The sequence below is a fragment of the Armigeres subalbatus genome, chromosome 3, assembly GCF_024139115.2.
Source record: "Armigeres subalbatus isolate Guangzhou_Male chromosome 3, GZ_Asu_2, whole genome shotgun sequence".
Taxonomy (NCBI): domain Eukaryota; kingdom Metazoa; phylum Arthropoda; class Insecta; order Diptera; family Culicidae; genus Armigeres; species Armigeres subalbatus.
In genome coordinates this window covers 216,011,895-216,030,432 of record NC_085141.1, presented here as the reverse complement: position 1 = coordinate 216,030,432, position 18,538 = coordinate 216,011,895, and the positions used below count along the sequence as shown (strand labels likewise).

Sequence of the window (18,538 nt, the reverse complement as noted above, 5' to 3'; positions counted from 1 at the left end):
TTACACGAAGCTTCGAAGACATTCTCAATCAAGATAATGTTTTTGACCCTTCGTTGAGAACTAATTTGGATGAAGTGAGATCTATTACTAGAAAATTTAAAAATATGAAAGCCCCGGGTGATGATGGTATTTTCTACATACTTATCAAAAAACTTCATGAGAGCTCTTTATCCTTTTTGGTTAATTTATTTAACAAATGTTTTCAATTGGCATACTTTCCAGATAAATGGAAAAACGCCAAAGTTGTTCCAATTTTGAAGCCGGACAAAAATCCAGCTGAGGCTTCTAGTTATCGCCCAATCAGTTTGCTTTCTTCAATAAGCAAACTGTTTGAAAAGATTATTTTAATTAGAATGATGTTTCATATTAATGACAATTCTATTTTTGCTGATGAGCAATTTGGTTTTCGTAATGGGCATTCAACAACTCATCAGTTATTAAGAGTAACGAACTTAATTCGGCTCAACAAATCTGAAGGATATTCGATTGGAGTTGCTCTTCTTGATATAGAGAAAGCATTTGACAGTGTTTGGCATGAAGGTTTGATTGTAAAATTGATGAATTTTAATTTTCCTCTGTACATTATTAAACTGATCCAAAATTATTCATCAGATCGCTCACTGCAGGTAAACTATCAGAATTCTAAATCTGATAGATTACCTGTTAGAGCTGGTGTTCTCCAAGGCAGCATACTGGGGCCCATATTGTATAACATTTTTACTTCTGACTTACCTGATTTACCACCAGGGTGTCAAAAATCTTTGTTTGCAGATGACACAGGTCTCTCAGCCAAAGATCGACGCCTTCGTGTTATTTATAGTAGATTGCAAAAAGTTTGGATATTTTCTCCACTTAATTGCAAAATGGAAAATTTCCCCGAATGCTTCCAAAACTCAGCTTATAATTTTCCCACATAAGCCGAGAGCTTCTTATTTGAAACCTTCTAGCAGACATATTGTCACTATGAATGGGGTTCCAATTAATTGGTCTAGCGAAGCTAAATATTTAGGACTTCTGCTAGATCAAAAATTAACTTTTAAAAATCACATTGAAGGCCTTCAAGCCAAATGTAACAAATATATTAAGTGTCTATATCCACTTATAAACAGAAAATCAAAACTTTGTCTTAAGAACAAACTTTTGATTTACAAACAAATGTTTAGACCTGCCATGTTGTATGCTGTGCCAATATGGACTAGTTGCTGCAATACCAGATAGAAGACACTCCAGCGGATTCAAAATACAATTTTGAAAATGATTCTGAAGTTGCCTCCGTGGTTTAGTACCAATGAACTTCATAGAATTTCTAATATTGAGACATTGCAACAAATGTCCAACAAAATAATTTCCAATTTTAGACAAAAATCGTTGCAATCTTCTATTGCAACGATTAGCTCCTTGTACCCTTAGTATTAAATAGGTTAAAATTAGTTTAAGTTGAAAACATTGTAATTCCTACATGGTTCAATTCAACCAGAGGAAAAATTCTAACTGCCAGAGGCAATTGAAATGTATTAATAATAACTAAAAATATAACATAGCAAATAAGGATGATTGTGTTAATAAAACACGGAACACCTAGTCTAAGGGTCTGTCTCATTTGGAGAATTAAACTTAAAAGTGACAGTTCGAAAATTAAAAAATCACCCCGTTATAAGAATGGCTGGTGCTACCCAGCAATTCCAATAGGACATCGATGGAAAATGATTCGATATCTGTCAAAAGTAATCTTGCTCTGCGAGCAGGGTTATTTGGTAATTTTTGAAATGTCACTTTTAAGTTTAATTTCAGTTTAATTATCCAATTGAGACAGACCCTAAGAGATGAATGCATGTATTAGATAATTAGCAAATAAAACTAGTCAAAAAAAACGACCGTTCAAGGAGCGACTATTTCGAACGGTCGGGTCCAATAGGGAAATCCACGTACAATATTTTATGGAATTTTTTTTTAATCACAATCCGATTGTATTATCTAATTGTCGTTATAAATCCGGGGATCGTTATAAAATAATTATACAACAAATACTATGAACAATTTAACTACAAATGTAGTGTCATCACTTGGAGGAATTCTTTTTTCCTGCATTGATTTGAATATTGCAATCAACAGAGCAATATGAAAGCTTTTGATTGCAGTACTCAAATGAATTAATGAATACAATGTAACTTAGGTCTTTTCGAAAAGTTAAGCAAGAATTCAGATTAACAACCAACTATATTGTTGATAGTGTTTGTATTTCCGAATGGTGTTACACAAACACAGTTACACCATAGGAATTTGAAAGGGCATCATAAGATTGTTTTTAAACTTCATCATAAGAAAATGTATAAATTTTCAAGAGATTCTCTAATACAATCAATTTGATTAGGCAATTATATGAAATATGTCAAGTTTGTTGAAAAAAATGTAAGTCGGATTCGAACCATGGACGACGAGACTATAGGATGCGCATGATCAAACGCCCATCTAGGATCTGAAAAAAGCTAGAAAAATAGCCAACGAAAAATATATGAATAAAATATTCCAAACAGTATATTTTATATTTTAAGATAAATGACTATTGTTATCTTAACTTGATTTGTTCTGCTATGTAAATAGAGGTTGTATAAGATGTATGACTATAAATGTAATGGCTTATTTTCATCGCTTAAACAAGCCTGTACCTGTATTTGTAACAAGCAATACATTTAAAACAATGATGATTTTCGAGGTTGTAGTTGTGAGCTCAAAACATTTGACGACGCCTTTATGTGTACCTAATAAATTAGCTAAATCCACGCAAGCAAAAAGATGAACAACATTCACATATCTCTTTGTTTGCCATCGTCTGTGTAAAGCGTAATAATATGAGCACAAACTCAAAGTCCGTTGAACACAACACATTATCAAGCATGGAACACTGCATCATCGGGGAGACCAAGCTCTCGATTTCTCACGATGGCTACACGCGAGACTTTCATTCGCCACGTTCGATGATTATTTTCAATCACCGGCTGTATGGTAGTTCACCGGAGAGGAGCAGCAGCAGTGTCGAGCAATGCGCGGTATCGTCGCCGACCCGCGGTTGCGGTCGGAAATGTTTCTCTCGTGTCTTTCAATTCTCGTCGTTTTTTTACCACACGCTCATCTCTCAGCATGAAGGATATATAAATGAGTACATAAGCCGTAGCCGCGTCACCGCATGCGAGGCGAAGTGTCCGATGAAGTCTGGAATGATCAAATAAAATACCTACGACAGAACATGTGCTTATTTTTCAACCGGCTGTAGTGAGAGTGGTGAGAGTAGTCTCAACTATATGCCTGGGCTTGGGTTGAGCCAATGCAACAAAAACAATGCGCGTCGAAGCTGCTTGCTTGGTCGTTTTCCTTCGCTTCAGTAGTGACAATTATTCTTGTTATTTCTTCTACCAGGAGTGTCGTGTCATGAGTTTCGTATACATTTCGTTCTCTCCCTCTCAGTAGCTCGCGGTACATTATATTGATTCTACGGTCGGTATAGTAAAGTTGTACCAATACATTTATATTCTTGTTGATTGAGCTATGTAATAAAAGTTTCTCTTGTTCCGTATGAGTTCAGTTTCCATTCGTGAGCAGTACAATCTAGAAGCATTTGAGCGTTTATGAAAATTCAGACATTTTGATTCGAGGGTGGTGATTTTTTCACTCAATCGCTGGTAATAAGTTTATTTGTTTATAAGTTATATTGAAATTTGTTTCTTAGTCTAGTATAGTAAACAATCGATCATATTTGATCAATTTATATAAAACATTAGAAAACAATCAATTTTGAGCAATAGTCTAAACTTATCTCACTAATACTGTCATATATATGTTTGTTTCTTTTCTTACAGAAATGACTTCACTAATCCAAAATACTGCGTTCGACACAATTCTCAACGCATCGTTGTTGTCTTCGTGTTTGAGTGGATCGGTAAAGCAGATCGCGACTAGTCGAAACAAAAAGCGCTTGCGCATTCGTTTCGGTAAAAACCGAAATCACGCTGATCGTAGTGAGTTGCTGGGGCATCTCGATGCCTGCTATGAGGAGCTGTCAGTAGCGGTAAGTTGTTTTCTATATCTTCAACATCAACGCTTCGAACATATTTTGAATTTTGGAATGTAGAGTTTTCTACTATAGTATTTTGATTTGAACATTCTGAACATGCTGGAATTTGCCCCGAAATAGAAATTTTCAACTCTGCTAATATTTGGAAATGTTTATTTATTCTACAGTCTGGGCCAAAAGGTCTCAAATTTTTATAAATATTTTTCCATTTTTCCATAAACAAAGACGGAAAATGTTTTGATTGGAATTCCAATTTTAATGTTAGTGTCATTCCAATCAAGCAAAAGACCTGTCATTTCAAAAATCACGCGTAACATTTGGCAATGGCTGAGTACGAATTTGAAAAATAAGGTTAAAATACTTCAAACTTCCATTTACTTCCGCTATATTCACTTATGTATCATCAGATACGTATTTCGTTTTCTACTTGAAAACTTCTTCAGTGTTTTGTTATCGACTTTTGTAGTCGATAACAAAACACTGAAGAAGTTTTCAAGTAGAAAACGAAATACGTATCTGATTATACATAAGTGAATATAGCGGAAGTAAATGAAAGTTCGAAGTATTTTGACCTTGTAACATTTTCCCCTAAGACGCTTAATATTAATTATTTCATTGAAAAATATTTTTTGTTGGTATTAGTTTTTGATCCATTTAAACAAACGAATCGCCGCGTTTGGTTGAAAATTTGAATATTGATCTGCGTGGCTGAATATTATGTTATATATTTTTGGATTTGTTTAGACGTTTTTGGAAAGTTCATACAGTAACAGCAGTGCTCGCATTTAGAGTTGTCTGCTGATTTGTTTGTTCGGGAAATATATTTCGCGTCTTTGTTTGGAAACGAAAGCAAATTTTCTCAGAATTTTGAAAAAAATATGGACTGAAAAGAATCCTCGGAAGATATTCATGGTGAGGGAAATACATATAGAAAATCCGGAGAGCCTTTCCGAAACTTGAAGAAAATGCAACAAAACGTGGGGTCAACCAGGAGAAACGCAGTTAGCATAGATTTTCCTCAGAGTGTACAATTGCGAGCAATGTTTAGGCGGTCTAAAAAATATGAACTGAAAAAAAAATTCTAATGAAATTTTTATCTGTTAAGAATATTACTGAAGAAAAGCCGGAGAAAATTATGACAGAAATCGTGAAAAAAATCTCGAAGTGTGTTTTTTAAAATGAGCTGGAATGTGAATGATGGTGTTGAATGGTGCTAGGTCCAGTGCGGCCAGTATTACTCCGCATTAGACTGGCTCAGGATACAAAAAGTTGTCAAATTGTATGGGGCACCCCCCAGGATTTGGTTGAGAAGATCAATCTCTGAAAATATCAGCTTGATCGGTTGTTGCATAAGTTGGTGCATTTGATTTGAATTTTATGTTCACCCCTATTCTTGTTTACGGACAAACGAAACTTTCGAACGAATGCAGTTCGTTCGAATCGTTTCCCCATTTGATTTTGCTGGCGTAAACGAGAATGCGCACCAGCTTTCGTTCGAAAGCGCGTTCGTACGTAAACAAGAATAAGGGTGATTGGGTTTCAGACGAAATACATAGGGATATACACCTCTGTAACTCTTTCGTTCTGGAAATTGGTTCGGGAGGCCCGATTGAGCCCAGATTTACAAAAATGGTAGTTGATTTATGTTAAAGAACCATATCAGTGAAGGCTTCTTGTTCAGATGAGATATCAGTCATCGATTTCAAGTGTGCGTCTACGTTGCTCACGAAGATGGAGTAGCAGTTTGAATTTGCAGAGCTCGGTCTCAGTTTAGCAGCTCTCTCTATGCCTTGTGATTCGGTTCCCATTGATAGGTACAGTAGTTTCGCGCGAAAGACGGGATCGGATGCGTTCGATAGCGACACTGCTATCTCGAAGTTTTCCAGGAACCGCTGCCATGCTTCCCACAATTTATTCGCCGGTACGTCTTTTGGGAACGGCGGAATTTGTTCCCAACGGATGTTCGTAGTGGTGCGATAAGTTGCATTGTTCTCGTCGATGTAACCCCATCCTGGTTCGATTAGCGGCGAGTGATCGGGACCTGTACCACGTACATTTACGGGTGGTGAGGGTTCTAACGACTTTACAAGTTTCGTCATAACTTTTTCCATGTTCGCCATTCTTTCGTATAAGCCAGTGGTGGAAATCTGTGAACCTTACTCACAAAACGAGAAGTAGGCAATGCAAAATACTCGCAAACATTTGTTTTGCCTTTTTCTTGCTTACCTACTACTCGCAGAGAAAACAAAAAAACGAACCCCGAAAAATGTTCATGAAGTTTCGCGAGTCATTCGGGTAAATTTGCAAAAAGTCATAACACAACCTCGGAACATGTTTCTCACGAAATACGGATGTTCGAGCAAGAACATAATTGTTTATTGTTATTGTGTTAATGTCAAGTCAAATTTATCCATTGTATTCGAAGTATTCACAAATACTTGCGACCGTGAGTTTTACTCCCGAACAAAATACTGTCATGCTTTTTGTCTTTACTCTGCCTGTACTCGCGAACAAAACAAGCGCCAGAAAAATGCAGTCAGTAGGTTCGCGTGAGTGTGGCATTTTTGGTAGGCCCAATTACACTCTTTTCTTACTCGTGAAGCGAGTATTTCCAGCACTGGTATAAGCTCGTGTTGGTTACTGTTGCTGCAATTGAACTTCTCGTTTCATTGTTGATGGGGTAGGCCAAGATTTTTTTTTATGTATAGGTTATCCGACTTGTCAATATCCCCAACTCAGCCATCTTGGATTTTTGTATGGAATTTATGCTCGTTTGTTTACGTTTTGCACTGAAAATGTATGTCCCCCCCCCCGCGCTGGTTATTCCCATCTACTGACGAAGTCGGATAACCTGTACATAAAAAAAATCTTGGGGTATGCTTCCTCTTCAGTATCGTCGCTTTCTGGATAATTCTCCATCACGACGGATTCCTCGTCGTTCGTCTCAATTACTTCAACGGCGCCGAGATCAGATGACATCAGTTCATCGATGTACGACGAACCATTGGCTAAATTTTGGACGTATTTTCTGAAGATTGACATTCTGTACAACGCAATGTAGAGGGGTTGCATGGAAACAAAATTCGCTTTTAGACTACATGATCCGCCTTCTTTATGTTGCTCTATAGAAGTCCCATCACATAGAGTATTCGTATACTTAATTCCGTGTTTTAGTCAAAGTCTGCAACGTTATACAAAAGTATAAATCCATCAGAAGTAATCGTTGCGATAAATTCCGCTCTACGAGTGTGGTCTGCAACGGAAATCTCATCACGTTGATCGAAACACTTGTGCTTTACGTGCATTCATGTACATATGTAGTAAATGCCACGTTTTCTGGTTCGGAACAATTATTTAGCCAGAATCATCAGTAGATGTCCCATCGCATTCTTCTTCTTCTTCTTCTTATTGGCATTACATCCCCACACTGGGACAGAGCTGCCTCGCAGCTTAGTGTTCATTAAGCACTTCCACAGTTATTAACTGCGAGGTTTCTAAGCCAGGTTACCATTTTTGCATTTGTATATCATGAGGCTAACACGATGATACTTTTATGCCCAGGGAAGTCGAGACAATTTCCAATCCGAAAATTGCCTAGACCGGCACCGGGAATCGAACCCAGCCACCCTCAGCATGGTCTTGCTTTGTAGCCGCGCGTCTTACCGCACGGCTAAGGAGGGCCCCCCCATCGCATTATATCTCACATTATTTTTTTTTTCTCTGTAGCCAATGATCTTTAGTCTCTCAACGCAACAAGAAATATTAATTCTCAATCGATCAATATTTGGATATGTTTGTTTTCCACGGTTATCCCAACACGTTAATTTATGGCAGCTATAGAGTATAGACATCTCTTTAAACTTTTCTCAAAGCATTTTCCATAACTGATTCGTCATTTTACACTATAGCCACTGTTGTCCCAACTCGTCGGCAATTATCAATGCAACAAGAGACATCTATTCTATATATTTTTTTGCTCGACGTTTGTCCCAACCCGTCTAAACATGTGCTTCCTTAAGCAATCGAAATTTGATTTTTTTTTGTTTGCCTTTTTATTTAAATTTTTTAAATATGTATCTCATTACGTCTGCTTTCAACGGTTGTCCCAAAACGTCGTTACATGGTAAGCAATAAAGTAGATATCCCTTTCCACTTTTCTCAAAAGCATTTCATAGCCACGGTTGTCCCAACTCGTCAGCAATAACCTATGCAACCAGAGACATCCATTCTATACAAGTTCTTTGCATCGTTCGACGTTTGTCCCAACCCGTCGAAACATATGCTTCCTTAAACAATCAATATTTGATTTTCTTGTCGTTTTTATTTCAAATCTTTGAATATGTATCTCAATACGTCTGTTTTCAACGGTTGTCCCAACACGTCGCTACATGGTAAGCAATAAAGTAGATATCCCTTCCCTTTCCTCTTTTTTCAAAGCATTTCATAGCGACGGTTATCCCAACTCGTCGGCAAATTGCATGTTTTTTACCATATTTTTTAGTGGATATCTCTTTCCACATTTTTATTGAAACTCCTATTATAACTGTGTGCTCTAGTGTGTTCGGTTATATGATTGAACTAGACTATCTTTGATCAGGCAATCCATGTTCCACAGATACTATCAGAGAGATTCGGAGACACATCGTGGCAAGAAATCGTACGTACTTTGGACACCGGAGGACGCGAATAGAGTTCTTCGCCGCCATACCAAACTACTAAGCTACGAAGGACCTCCGTCGTCCTCCGCAGCTTAGCGAAATTCCAAATTCCCAGCACCAAGCACATAGCCGAACTCTCGCAATCTATTTTTAGAACCAGATCTAAAATTGCACGGGGAAGGATACGAGAAGTTTTTCAAAACTCTCCTCAAATATTCTTGGAGCAATTTAATTAAAAACGGTTAGCAGTACGGGATTGGACTTTCCTTCTACTGCATAATAAACGCAGTTTTTCGATTTCAAATTTTATTTTATGATATCACTCTTGATACACAGTATAAGAAAAGTACAACCCCGTACTGCTTTCTGTTTTAATTTACAATGTTCTGAAAACTCAGATGTGAAAATGTACATTATGTGGAAGATTTTGATTTGAAAAATGTATTGGAGGTAACCATTTTCCCTTCGATGGGACTCGAACCCACGATCCTTAGTACGCTAGACTGGTGCTTTGACCAACTATGTTACGAAGGACCTCCGTCGGCCTTTTCGCAACTCAGCGGGTACTGAATGAGCCCGAGATTCCCAAATTGAGTACATAGTCCTTCCATGTGTATCGTACACGTTCACATTAGACGATCGTGAGTATTTAGAATGTCTGGCGGCTACACACATTCTTCATCAGCAATCGTACTGATCCACATAATGTACAAATAGCGTGTGCAACTCGTTGCAAAAAGATGATTTTTTCAGCACGAGTTGTTTGTTTATCCAACCATGCAAACTACTATCATGCATCTCATTTGAGTGCTATAATGTTTTTTTTTGCAATTCCTGATCATAATATCTGGTTTACAGCTCGCCGTTGAGTCATAAAACGGCATACTTTTCCATACCAACGAAATGGGTGCTTTAATGAACATTATGCAACTCAAATAGGTTGCATAATATTCATTATAACACTCATTTGGATACTATACTAAAAAACCAACATCAGAACAGTAGTTAAAAGACTACATTTAGCTGAATTAGCTTGGGTAAGTGTTCAATAATGTATTCTCTGCGTCGCGTAATAAATGAAACTAGTTTATTTGTGGACGCTGTAGCGCCCGTGGCAAGTGTTTTTTTTTTAATCAAAATTTTTCACGTCTGTTGTCTGTGATTTTTTTCATCAAATGCTGTGTCTGGTTGTCTAAGGTTGTCACTGGTTTTGTTTTATGCATCTGATAGAAACAAAGAATTGAAGTGTCAAACATTTTATTTTTTGTGAGAATTTCCCCGCGTGCTGCGTCTGGTTGGCTAGTCACCGGACAGACAAACAGGGCTATTATATAAATGAAATAGTTTGATGGACATGACATCAAAAATTTCCAAAAGCAAGTACATCTATCGCTTCACGGTTTATTGAACTATGCAATGTTTGCCGTGCTACATGGAATCTCTGCAGCAACATAATTTATTGGCAAGAATGATCATGTGCACGGTAAGAAAAAAGTACATAATATTAGGTACTTTTCACTCAAATCAGGGGTTCAGTGTAAAAACCCAAACATAAGTATTTTTTCTGGAAATTAGGTGAAATTTACCTAATATTAAGTAAAAAAATACTTAATTTTGAATAGAAACTAATCAAAAGTTAGGTAAATTTCACTCAACTTTTGTAAACATGAGATTACTCAACGTTGGGTTCCCACACTTTAATGCCCTTGTTGAGTGGTTTTGCTCTTCATTTTATGACAACAAAGGGAAGAGGGAGGGAGATGCAAGAGAAAAAAAGTACCTAAAATTAGGTACTTTTTTCTAACCGTGTGGAGTAAATTCTGGAAGGAATTAGACAAGTACAAGTATAATTTTGGTCATATTAAAGTCCATTTTTCCTCATTGCAAAAAAAAAGCGTGTGCAACTCGTTGCAAAACTCGATTTTTCAGCACTCGTAGTATTTATCCAACTCGACGAGCCGGCAAAATCATCTTTCTTGCAACTTGTTGTACAAACTACTATTAAAGTACTTATTTCGTTGGTATAGAAAATTAGACATTTCTTCATTCAAACATGAGCTAAAAAGTAGGTATTATGATATGGAATTGCAAACAATATTTTTCCAATTTGCAGTAGATCGTAAATAACAAAGTTGTTCGCTAGTCGATTTTTAAAAAGCGATATTACGAATACCTTGTTTTGATGATTAAATAAAAAAAAACCTCATTCCATGGTGTTCATCAGTAGAAAAATATACTGACCTAAAATATGCCGTATCAAAGTTTTACCATAAAATTAAAACCCTAGTTCAAATGTAACAATTATGAAATGGATGAGATTCATTGAATTTTTTTTTTCCAATATATCATTTTTCGAAGTTTTATCTATAAAAAAGTACTTTTTTATAGAATGCGTCGGGGCTAACCCTAAACGTCATTTCCCAGAGTTGTTATAGTACAATTTTTCTTTTGTTATACCCTAAGGTTTCATTTTAAGGTGACTTGCGGTGGCACTCCAATCTCTTTGTAGTTGTACCACAAAAATCATCAACTTAAGATTAGTAGTCGTGAGAAACTTGACTACCAACACCTAACAATCTACAAGGCAGACAAAAATAACCACTTGTTTTGTTAACATCCGACTACCGTAAACATTGCATTAATGTGAACGATTTCAGTCTGAGTTGTACGCAGGATTACTCAATACGGTTGAACTATGACATAAACTAACGAAATGTGTCCGAAAATCATCAGATTAGCTTTGATTTACGTTGATATTTATATTTTATTTTTTCATGATGCTAGCTGTTTATGTTCACATACCGTGACATTGTTGCCAGCTGTTCAAACACACCAATAGCATAATTGAAATTTACTGCGTTTTCTTTTTAATTTTTGAAGACGATCCAAAGTAGAATTATGAAGATACTTTACTTGATACTTTTTCTTGTGAAATGGTGGTCAGGTTTGGTTTTTTTATAATAAAAATAATGTGATCGGTGCTATTCGCAGTGAGGAGGTGGGTAATTGTAAGATTGTGTTGGTGAGCCGCAGGGTAGCCATTCTGAATGACACCGTAAGAGGCCTTAAGGATATTACTCATTTGAAAACATTTTTTTACCGAGATCTCAGCAAAATGTTCAACTTTTACCGAGATTCGCACAGCCGTGCCCCAGCAAACATGTTTTTTGCCGAGATTTCTGTCAAAGATGTTGAAAGTCTGCAAATAATTTGCCAAAAATCAGCTAACAAACTTTTTGCCGGAATATCAGTTATTTATTTTGCTGGCGTACGGCTGTGCGGATTTTTGCCGAGCTGTATATGTCTATAGAAATAAAAACTAAGTGTGTAACTTTCCAGACTGTGAAATTTTGGGACACCCTACTACTGATACTTGCAAAAGTTCAAAGTTGATATCAGCAGTTAATTCTTTACATTTATCTTTTTACTGCATAGTAATGGAAAGTTGTCTATAAATGTAGATCTGTAGAAATGATTGATTCGTTGTACATCTGATTGAATTGTCCAGCTCAAATCTTTTTGGAGGTATCATCACTAACACCCCCATCCCTCAGGTACCGAACCGTAGACTGTTTCAGGCCCCATTACTCTTTTTCAGAAGTCTACATCGTTCATAAACAGTTGCTAAATGAAAATATAACAGTAACATCTCGGTTTTATGAATTTTGAGGTGATAAAAAAGAAAATATGACAAAATCGGAAACATTTTTGCCTTTCTCGTATACTAAGTATACGGTAAAGGCTATATGATCGCTCCAAAAACAAACTTTTTATAGAAGGCCCGGAGACCCATAGTGTTATATACCAATCGACTCAGTTCGACGAATCGAGGTGATGTTTGTGTGTGTGTGTGTGTGTGTGTGTGTGTGTGTGTGTGTGTGTGTGTGTGTGTGTGTGTGTGTGTGTGTGTGTGTGTGTGTGTGTGTGTGTGTGTGTGTGTGTGTGTGTGTGTGTGTGTGTGCAAAACTACTCAAAAAATGTCACTCATTTTCGGGCACTTATCCTCAACCGATTTTCTCGCAATAAGTTGCATTCGACGCATAATCCTGTCCCATTGTTTCCTATTTGAAATTGGCCAGATCGGACTATGGGATCGAAAGTTATGGCCAAAATACAAATTCATACGAAAAAACCGCGTAAAAAATGTCACTCATTTTTCGGGCACTTATTCTCAACTGATTTGCTCGCAACAAGTTGCATTCGACGCAGAATCCTGTCCCATTGTTTCCTATTTGAAATTGGTCAGATCGGACTATGGGATCAAAAGTTATGGCCAAAATACAAATTCATACAAAAAAATCGCGTAAAAAATGTCACTCATTTTTCGGGAACTTATTCTCAACCGATTTGCTCGCAACAAGTTGCATTCGACGCAGAATCCTGTCCCATTGTTTCCTATTTGAAATTGGCCAGATCGGACTATGGGATCGGAAGTTATGGCCAAAATACAAATTCATACGAAAAAAACGCGTAAAAAATGTCACTCATTTTTCGGGCACTTATTCTCAACTGATTTGCTCGCAACAAATTGCATTCGACGCAGAATCCTGTCCCATTGTTTCCTATTTGAAATTGGCCAGATCGAACTATGGGATCAAAAGTTATGGCCAAAATACAAATTCATACAAAAAAAATCGCGTAAAAAATGTCACTCATTTTTCGAGAACTTATCCTCAACCGATTTGCTCGCAATAAGTTGCATTCGACGCATAATCCTGTCCCATTGTTTCCTATTTGAAATTGGCCAGATCGGACTATGGGATCGGAAGTTATGGCCAAAATACAAATTCATACGAAAAAACCGCGTAAAAAATGTCACTCATTTTTCGGGCACTTATTCTCAACTAATTTGCTCGCAACAAATTGCATTCGACGCAGAATCCTGTCTCATTGTTTCCTATTTGAAATTGGCCAGATCGAACTATGGGATCGAAAGTTATGGCCAAAATACAAATTCATACAAAAAAAATCGCGTAAAAAATGTCACTCATTTTTCGAGAACTTATCCTCAACCGATTTGCTCGCAACAAGTTGCATTCGACGCAGAATCCTGTTCCATTGTTTCCTATTTGAAATTGGCCAGAACGGACTATGGGATCAAAAGTTATGGCCAAAATACAAATTCATACGAAAAAACCGCGTAAAAAATGTCACTCATTTTTCGGGCACTTATTCTCAACTGATTTGCTCGCAACAAGTTGCATTCGACGCATAATCCTGTCCCATTGTTTCCTATTTGAAATTGGCCAGATCGGACTATGGGATCGGAAGTTATGGCCAAAATACAAATTCATACGAAAAAACCGCGTAAAAAATGTCACTCATTTTTCGGGCACTTATTCTCAACTGATTTGCTCGCAACAAGTTGCATTCGACGCAGAATCCTGTCCCATTGTTTCCTATTTGAAATTGGCCAGATCGAGCAATGGGATCGAAAGTTATGGCCAAAATACAAATTCATACAAAAAAAATCGCGTAAAAAATGTCACTCATTTTTCGAGAACTTATCCTCAACCGATTTGCTCGCAACAAGTTGCATTCGACGCAGAATCCTGTTCCATCGTTTCCTATTTGAAAATGGCCAGATCGGACTATGGGATCGAAAGTTATGGCCAAAATACAAATTCATACGAAAAAATCGCGTAAAAAATGTCACTCATTTTTCGGGCACTTATCCTCCACCGATTTGCTCGCAACAAGTTGCATTCGACGCAGAATCTTGTCCCATTGTTTCTTATTTGAAATTGGCCAGATCGGACTATGGGTTCGAAAGTTATGGCCAAAATACAAATTCGAACGAAAAAATCGCGTGAAAAATGTCACTCATTTTTCGGGCACTTATGCTCAACCGATTTGCTCACAACAAGTTGCATTAGACGTAGAATCATGTCCCGTTGATTCCTATTGAAATTTGCCCATATCGGATTATGGGATCGAAAATTTTACCATTTTTGCCTTTCTCGTATACTAAGTATACGGTAAAGGCTATATGATCGCTCCAAAAACAAACTTTTTATAGAAGGCCCGGAGACCCATAGTGTTATATACCAATCGACTCAGTTCGACGAATTGAGGTGATGTCTGTGTGTGTGTGTGTGTGTGTGTGTGTGTGTGTGTGTGTGTGTGTGTGTGTGTGTGTGTGTGTGTGTGTGTGTGTTTTTTTTTTTTTTGCAAGGGTTAAAGGCCATCAAAAATCTGCGCGACAGACACCTCGAGCATCCACACTATGCTCGAAGGCGAACAGGGATGGGCTCCTCCCGACCTGCTAAAATGTGCCTCCCGGATAAACCGGGTCCCTTATCCTCCTTGCCTCGATCCCCAGGACCACTTGATGCTGCGACTACTTCGGGGGGCTGTGCTCATGCACTTCTTCTAAAATTCCGGCCCCTAGCTTAGGCTAGTTCGCCGACTGGCTTGCTGAGATCCACTGCTACGTCTCGATCCCTCGGCGGTTGTGCCGCAAACTTCCTCACTCGAATCCTCCTGACTTCCCCCGGCGTCGAGGGTGGTCCACCAGTTCCGGTGAAGGAAACTTCCGCACTGATGGTGCCCCGACTACCGGCGGCTATCGCAGGGGACGCTTTCGCGCATTGCGCCGATTTCGTCTTCGGGTTGCAGAGGTGGTCCGACAGTTCCGGTGGTGGATAACGTCCGCACTGGCGGTGCCCTACATACCCGAAGCACTTCCTTCTTCTTTCTTCTTTCTTCAGCAGGTTGACGGTTCGAGTGCCGAGGTCGGTCCGACGATTCCGGTTGGCACCTCTTGTGTGTGTGTGTGTGTGTGTGTGTGTGTGTGTGTGTGTGTGTGTGTGTGTGTGTGTGTGTGTGTGTGTGCAAAACTACTCAAAAAATGTCACTCATTTTTTGGGCACTTAACCTCGCAACAAGTTGCATTCGACGCAGAATCCTGTCCCATTGTTTCCTATTTGAAATTGGCTAGATCGAACCATGGGATCGAGAGTTATGGCCAAAATACAAATTCATACGAAAAAATCGCGTAAAAAATGTTACTCATTTTTCGGGCACTTATCCTCAACCGATTTGCTCGCAACAAGTTGCATTCGACGCAGAATCCTGTTTCATTGTTTTCTATTTGTAATTGGCCAGATCGAACTATGGGATCAGAAGTTATGGCCAAAATACAAATTCATACGAAAAAATCGCGTGAAAAATGTCACTCATTTTTCGGGCACTTCTCTCCAACCGATTTGCTCGCAACAAGTTGCATTCGACGCAGAATCCTGTTTCATTGTTTCCTATTTGAAATTGGCCAGATCGAAGAATGGGATCAGAAGTTATGGCCAAAATACAAATTCATACGAAAAAATCGCGTAAAAAATGTCACTCATTTTTCGAGCACTTATCCTCAACCGATTTGCTCGCAACAAGTTGCATTCGACGCAGAATCCTGTCCCATTGTTTCCTATTTGAAATTGGCTAGATCGAACTATGGGATCGAGAGTTATGGCTAAAATACAAATTCATACGAAAAAATCGCGTAAAAAATGTTACTCATTTTTCGGGCACTTATCCTCAACCGATTTGCTCGCAACAAGTTGCATTCGACGCAGAATCCTGTCCCATTGTTTCCTATTTGATATTGGCTAGATCGAACTATGGGATCGAGAGTTATGGCCAAAATACAAATTCATACGAAAAAATCGCGTAAAAAATGTTACTCATTTTTCGGGCACTTATCCTCAACCGATTTGCTCGCAACAAGTTGCATTCGACGCAGAATCCTGTTTCATTGTTTCCTATTTGTAATTGGCCAGATCGAACTATGGGATCAGAAGTTATGGCCAAAATACAAATTCATACGAAAAAATCGCGTGAAAAATGTCACTCATTTCCTTTCCCACTTTTCCTCAACCGATTTGCTCGCATTAAATTGCATTCGACGCAGAATATCTCATATTTTCTTATTGAAAGTTGGCCAGATCGGACTATGGGCTTAGAAGTTATGGTAAAATTACTATTTATTGTGGAAAAGAGTTCAAAAAAGTCTAGCTCACTATTTTAGCACTTAGACTTCATCTATTTTCCAAGCAACACAAGTTCAACAAATCTGGTTGCAGTAACCATATTGTGACTGAATCCGGTCATATATAAGTTACTGTGATTGATGTGCAATATGTGTGCTTCTCAGGTCTCTCGCATCAGATTGCATTCGACACAGAATCTTGTCCCATTGTTTCCTATAGAAACTTGTCCGGATCGTACAATTGGGTCAAAAGTTATGGCGAAAATACTAATTTTAAAACTACAAAATAAAATGCCATTTTTTGCTCTTATGCTCATCCGATTTGTTTGCAACAAATTGCGTTTGGCGAGAATTTTGTTTATGCCTATAAACAAATATGAAAAATAAGTCCAATCCACATATTGGTGTTATTTTAGATTTTTCCAAACCTTTTGAACGAACGAGAAAGGCACCATCACCGCTAGGTGGAATGATCTGGGTTTTATTTTCAATGTTTTAATTTGTTTCACAAATAGAATCAGTTCATGCCTTGGGAAGGCAAAATACGTGAACGGAAACCATAACTTCTTGTCAAAAAGGCTTAGAGAATTCTTGACAGGTACTAAAAAATTATTCATAATAAATCACAGACGGTGAAAGTTATTTCATGAAAATCATTGTTGCTTACGGTATTATTTACAAAAATAAAAAGAACGTCTGAAGTTTGGGGTGACAAAATCGGGTCAATACTGTAATTATCGTATTTAATGAAAATTCCAACGATTTGCATTATTCTACTTCAATAAAATTAACATTATTTTGAATGAAGAAGTGTTATAATTGAAAACATAGGCCAAATTTAACAACAGTTTTAGTATAAAGATAGTAAAGAGGAATTTGTTAATTAGCAATTTTGCAATAATTGTTGTGGTATTATTCGGTTCATCAAGTAGAGACTGATCCGATCGACTAAAAATATGATAAAATGTTATACTAAAATATTCGATGGATTATCGGACATATCTATTCCTCTCCGTTTCTGGTTTGACTGTTGGAACGAACTTAAAAGTGTACTACAATCATATCACACAGGATTCTGTTTTTACTGCTCGAAATTTTGCTCGTAAATTTGAACTACAATTAACCACCAAAGTCTTTGCAACATGTTTCAAAAAATCCTAAATAATTCAAAGAAAAATCACATGGTAATTAATATGCGTTAAACATTTAGGATGAGTGCAAAATTAGGAAAATGTAAATCGTATAAAAACAGAATCCAATGTAGAAAAATAGAAAGACGATTAATATTTTCTTCCTTTCCCAAATAACTCATGTCCAATGCTCGAGTAATATGCGCCACTAGTTCGGGTACTGCTGAACTGCCTGTCTGTATATTCGATCCCACTTCCACGCTCATTCGGCGTCACAGTGTCGATCTTCTTGCCAACAAAACGAAACCTGCTGCATCGCCACATTCATGGCACCGTAAATGGGTGTAACTATGTTCTCATTTTATGCACTGCTTCTTCAAGCTTGAAACACAACTATTTGCGAAGTCGAAGCAAATTCTGCTCTTCCCTCCTATGGGAAACCCCATTGCTATCTGTCATTGGTTGTGTGAAGAATTTTGCTTCGACTTCGCGAATACTCACGAAAGGGGGCTGTAAGCAAAGAGTAACCTATAAATGGTACTTTTATTATCGACTTTGAAGATGTATTGCAGCATTGGTTGACCCAACTTAGCCAGACGCTACGATTGTAAAGCTCTCTGAGTGGTCACAAAGCGCTGTTTGATAGATTGAATGCGGGTGTAATATGAGTTTATTGTCCAGGCAAAAGCCTCTTTAA

General features: G+C 37.8%; 1 protein-coding gene across 2 annotated transcripts in view; it reads left to right on the top strand.

The window, feature by feature from the left end:
- Window positions 1–18,538, top strand: part of LOC134219625 (uncharacterized) — a 119,721-nt gene that overhangs the window by 44,976 nt on the left and 56,207 nt on the right. The window contains exons 1-2 of one of the 2 annotated variants that reach the window (XM_062698412.1): window positions 3,486–3,677; window positions 3,855–4,063. In XM_062698412.1, coding sequence (XP_062554396.1) covers window positions 3,857–4,063 — 207 coding nt within the window. In that variant the 5' untranslated portion in view covers window positions 3,486–3,677; window positions 3,855–3,856. Of the gene's footprint in view, window positions 1–3,485; window positions 3,678–3,854; window positions 4,064–18,538 lie in introns of those variants that run through there. The other variant, XM_062698411.1, reaches the window with a different exon arrangement.